Raw genomic sequence first — 5,000 nt, forward strand, 5'->3', positions numbered from 1 at the left:
CTCTACGCCTTTGTTGGACCTGCAGCTGTTATTGTATTGGTGAGTGTCCTTCCTTAAACTACAAAGAGGATACGTGGAGACAATATGACAAGCGATGACACAACAGTGATAACAAATGATTAACAAGACAAGATGCTGATGCCAGGCGACTGGTGCAAGTGACTCTCTGAACAATACCCATTGCCCTTAAGGAACAGTGATCTACCTCCCCACTGGCCAACTCGAAACTGACTCTCTGCATCTTATCATGCCTCACTAGTCCTGATATGTTTGAGGCTAAGCTTTATTTTAGACTTTTTTTTGCCTAACATAATTTGACCTTTTCAATTGAGATCGTTGTTAACCATGTTAAACATAGATTTACATCTTTAGGCAAAGACACGTTGCCAGTGTAAATATTGCACCATGGTTATTTTTCACAGAACAACAGATTGCAAGTGCCTCTGTGATTGTGGTACCCCTCCCTGTATGTGGCTGTTGGTAGGATTAATAAGTGTTGCTAGCGTGAATCCCTGTGTAAATATGCTCTCTCAATAAGCTTGATAAACCCAGTGAGTCTATTATAATTGTGTGTGTGTGTGTGTGTGTGTGTGTGTGTGTGTGTGTGTGTGTGTGTGTGTGTGTGTGTATGAGAGAGGGAGAGATAGAGAGAGAGAGAGGGGGGGGAGGGAGAGAGAGAGAGAGAGAGAGAGAGAGAGAGAGGGGGGGAGGGAGAGAGAGAGAGAGAGAGAAGGAGAGAAAGAGAGAGACAGAAAGAGATGTAAGTGACAGAGCAGGTGTGCGATGTGTGTGTGTGAGTGGCCTGTGGTGGCATGTGTTTGTCCCTCTCCCCCTCATGTTGTGGTTGGGGCCCACTCAAACAAACAGCTGTAATTGAGACTGGTGCAGAAGAGAGAACACAGCCCCCCCTTTGCATGATTATCTAATTAATGGAAATATAATTAATCTCGCCTTCGGCAAAATATAGACAGGAAGCTCCTGTCTCCCTCAGCAGGGGCTAGGCATGACCGGCATGTCAACCACAGAGACACAGGTTAGCACGGAACAACTCACATAAACGGGTTAGCATGGAACAGCATACACAAATAGGTTAGCATGGAACAGCATACACAAACAGGTTAGCACTGAACAGCATACATAAACGGGTTAGCACTGAACAGCATGCACAAACAGGTTAGCACTGAACAGCATGCACAAACAGGTTAGCACTGAACAGCATACACAAACAGGTTAGCACTGAACAGCATACACAAACAGGTTAGCACTGAACAGCATGCACAAACAGGTTAGCACTGAACAGCATACACAAACAGGTTAGCACTGAACATCACACAAAAACAGGTGAGCACTGAACATCACACACAAACAGGTGAGCACTGAACATCACACACAAACAGGTGAGCACTGAACATCACACACAAACAGATGAGCACTGAACATCACACACAAACAGATGAGCACTGAACATCACACATAAACAGGTGAGCACTGAACATCACACATAAACAGGTGAGCACTGAACATCACACATAAACGCAGACATGTAACCATCACACATGTCCTGTGTGCAAAATAAATCTGAATACAATGTGGGTAAAGGAGGCAGATATGGGACACTTTGAACGGCCAGGTGTGGACACTCGTGTTCATGGTCAGAATATATTTGGATCATTGTGATCGGAGGACAGTGGTCGAATGCAGGTGATAGGTGTGAAAAGACTCATATGTTGAAAGTTCACATTTCAGATCTGTGTGTGTAACTCATCTCCCATTGACATCAATGCATGGTACAGCAAATGTTGAGTTGCAGGCATGTATGTGGGAGAGAGTGAAGCCATGGGATCAGGATTAAGAAGGACATGTCACAGGCATGGAAAATCTCCCTGATGGGCAGTATTCCCAAATGGGAAAGTGTACACGTGATGAAGCAATGTGTACGACCGGGTGTGGGAGCACAGATGTGAGTGGAGCTAAGCTGACCCCCCTCCCCACCCCAACCCCCCCCAACCCGCCCCATTCCCTATTCTGAAGCTGAGCCCTTAACATGACCCTCTCTCTCTCTCTCTCTCTCTCTCTCTCTCCCTTTCTCTCCCAGGTGAACATGCTGATTGGCATTGTGGTCTTTAACAAGCTCATGTCTCGAGACGGCATCTCAGACAAGTCTAAAAAGCAGCGTGCCGGGTAGGTGAACCCCCCCCAAAAGACACCCTCCTGCCACACAGCCACACCAAACATGCATGGATCAACCCCTCAATGCGTGCATATACTCAGCATCTTCCTAGAGGCTTAGGCATTCCCACTAGGATGAATTAGACTGTGTAGTCTGCATATTCATGAGGATCAATGGCTTCTACGGTAGTGGTCAAACTACTGGTTGTGCTTTACTTTTGTGAAAGAGAGAAAAAGGGAGAGAAAGTTGGGGCAGGTAGTAGGAGAGAGGGGGAGAGAGGGGGAGAGAGTGGAGACACACACATACTCAGACAACCCTTTTTCAGATAACACTGAAAAGAAACATACAGTTAAGAGCTTTCCATTTACCCATTCATGCACTTGCCAGTGACACAAGTTCCTCTGATCATGGATCAGTCAGACCATACAACAAAGAAATACTAAATGGCACTTAAGCCATGTATTTACATATTAAAGAGGCATAAACATAGATTTCAAAGTGAGTACTCAGACATTGGATTCAGAAACACAATGACTGACAGAAAGCATTTTAATTAACATTTGGGAACACGCAGTCACACACAGAATGTGAATCCCCCACCCCCCCCCCCACACACACACACACACACACACACACACACACACACACACACACACACATACACACAGTATACACAAACACAGTAGTTTCCACTAGTCCCTATAGACTGCAGGTCTCTTATTCCATCAGCGCTGATCTGTCGTCTGTGCTAATCCAATGAGTGGGGATTTCTACAGCCCTCTGAGCCAAATCCATGTTTTCATTTCCCCACGCATTGATTTCATCTCTCTCTTCTCTTCTGGTCTCCATTGTCTGTGATGTGTGCAAATTAAAATCTGTGTTTTCAGGGAGCTTCAAGGGTTAATGGTACAGGTCTCTCTCAGGGGGGTAGATTGGATTTTTGCTTCCAGAGCCACGGTGTAGATTAAGCCAGTTAACATGCGCGCGCACACACACACACGCACACGCACACACACACACACACACGCACACGCACACGCACGCACGCACACACACACACACACACACACACACACACACACACACACACACACACACACACACGCACACACACAAGCAGACACACACACACAGAGACACTAACAGTCCATACTGTTGCTAACAGGACAGGCTGTCATTAGTGGTAATGTATTTCCCTATGAAACTGTGGGGATGCGGCTGGCACTAAGGCAATGAGCTGTGATGGGATGCTAATGTTGCATAGCGGAGCACGGCCCCATCATTCTGCACTGATCAGTACACACACACACACACACACACACACACACAAACAGAAATAAAATACTGCTGCCCCATGACATCGCACAGGGGACTCCTCACACTACTCACACACACACACACACACACACACACACACACACACACACACACACACACACACACACACACACACACACACACAGACACTTCTCAAAATGTGTCTCAGTTTCAGTAGTGAAGTTATGGCTCACATCGACAGTGAATAGAAGCATGAGGATGGGATGTGTTACATTAACACACACACGCACACACACACACGTGAACACACACGCACACACACACTCATGCACGCACGCACACATGCCTGCATTAACGCACATGCTGTACAGCAGGCCTTTCTTTAATGAAGGTACTCTCTCCTTGTCTGACCTCTGTGGCCTTGTTGGTCGCTGTCTGTAGAAATGAAAGGTACTCGAGAGTCAATGAGTCTACACACACACACACACACACACACACACACACACACACACACACACACACACACACACACACACACTGTACAGCAGGTCTTTCTTTAATGATGCTGTCCTCTTTCCCTGTCTGACCTCTGTGGCCTTGTTGGCCACTGTGATGAAACAAGACACACTCTGAGAGTCAATGAGGCTTCACACACACACACACACACACACACACACACACACACACACACATTTTTCTTCTGGGTCCAAAGGACTGAGTCAGCACAAGCATTGCCATCAAAACACACACACACACGCACGCACACACACACACACACACGTGCACGCGCACACATACACACACAGACTGTTTCAGGCTAAGGGATGTGTAGGACAGAGGGTGAATGTTGATATGAATTGTATGTGGGTTTCATACTGACTCCAATGCCCTCTCTGTCACTTTACTACTGTCCATAAATCTGTGACACACCTCACTGAACACCAAGGCTTATGGGTAGTGACGAACAAGGGCTAACTCCAGTAGGACTAGACATAAGCATGTACGCACGCACACACACACAGACAGACAGACACACAGACATACAGACAGACAGACACACAGACATACAGACAGACAGACACACACACAGAGGGATACACACAGAGACAGCATGCACACACACAGAGACAGCACTTGGGATTTAGTCCAAAGCTTTGCACGCGACGCACAGAGCACTTTCAATCAACACAAACACCGCATTTGTTCGACACAGGCACTCATACATATAAAAGGACCAAAGTGATCAAATGGGTTATCCAGAATGTAAGAGTTCTCTGCTATAGACAGTTACCCCATTATCTTACATCAGGCATCATCATTCTACTGCAATGCCACTTCTCCTGAAACTACCAGTCTTATACATGGTGGAATCATTTCTTGTTTTTTAAAGATATCCCGCATCCACAGAAATATAGTGCTGTCACCTCAGAAAATCACTCCACCGCCCATGGCTGTCAGTGGCATTACAACCTACTTTACAAACCATCAAAACAATTCAAACCGTTGGCTTTTATAGTAACTGTCTACTTTCAGAGGTACTTATATACACTGT

At 46.1% G+C, this 5,000-nt stretch overlaps 1 protein-coding gene across 1 annotated transcript in view; it reads left to right on the forward strand.

Annotated features, from left to right (window-relative positions):
• Nucleotides 1-5,000, forward strand: part of adgrb2 (adhesion G protein-coupled receptor B2) — a gene marked incomplete at both ends in the record, with an annotated part of 134,998 nt that overhangs the window by 98,393 nt on the left and 31,605 nt on the right. The window contains 2 exon segments of the mRNA XM_083680401.1: nt 1-39; nt 2,096-2,181. The exon segment at nt 1-39 is cut by the window's left edge and continues 28 nt beyond it. Of these exon segments, the coding sequence (XP_083536527.1) occupies nt 1-39; nt 2,096-2,181 (125 nt within the window).

Source organism: Argentina silus (genome assembly GCF_951799395.1).
Source record: "Argentina silus genome assembly, chromosome: 11".
In the NCBI taxonomy this organism is placed as follows: domain Eukaryota; kingdom Metazoa; phylum Chordata; class Actinopteri; order Argentiniformes; family Argentinidae; genus Argentina; species Argentina silus.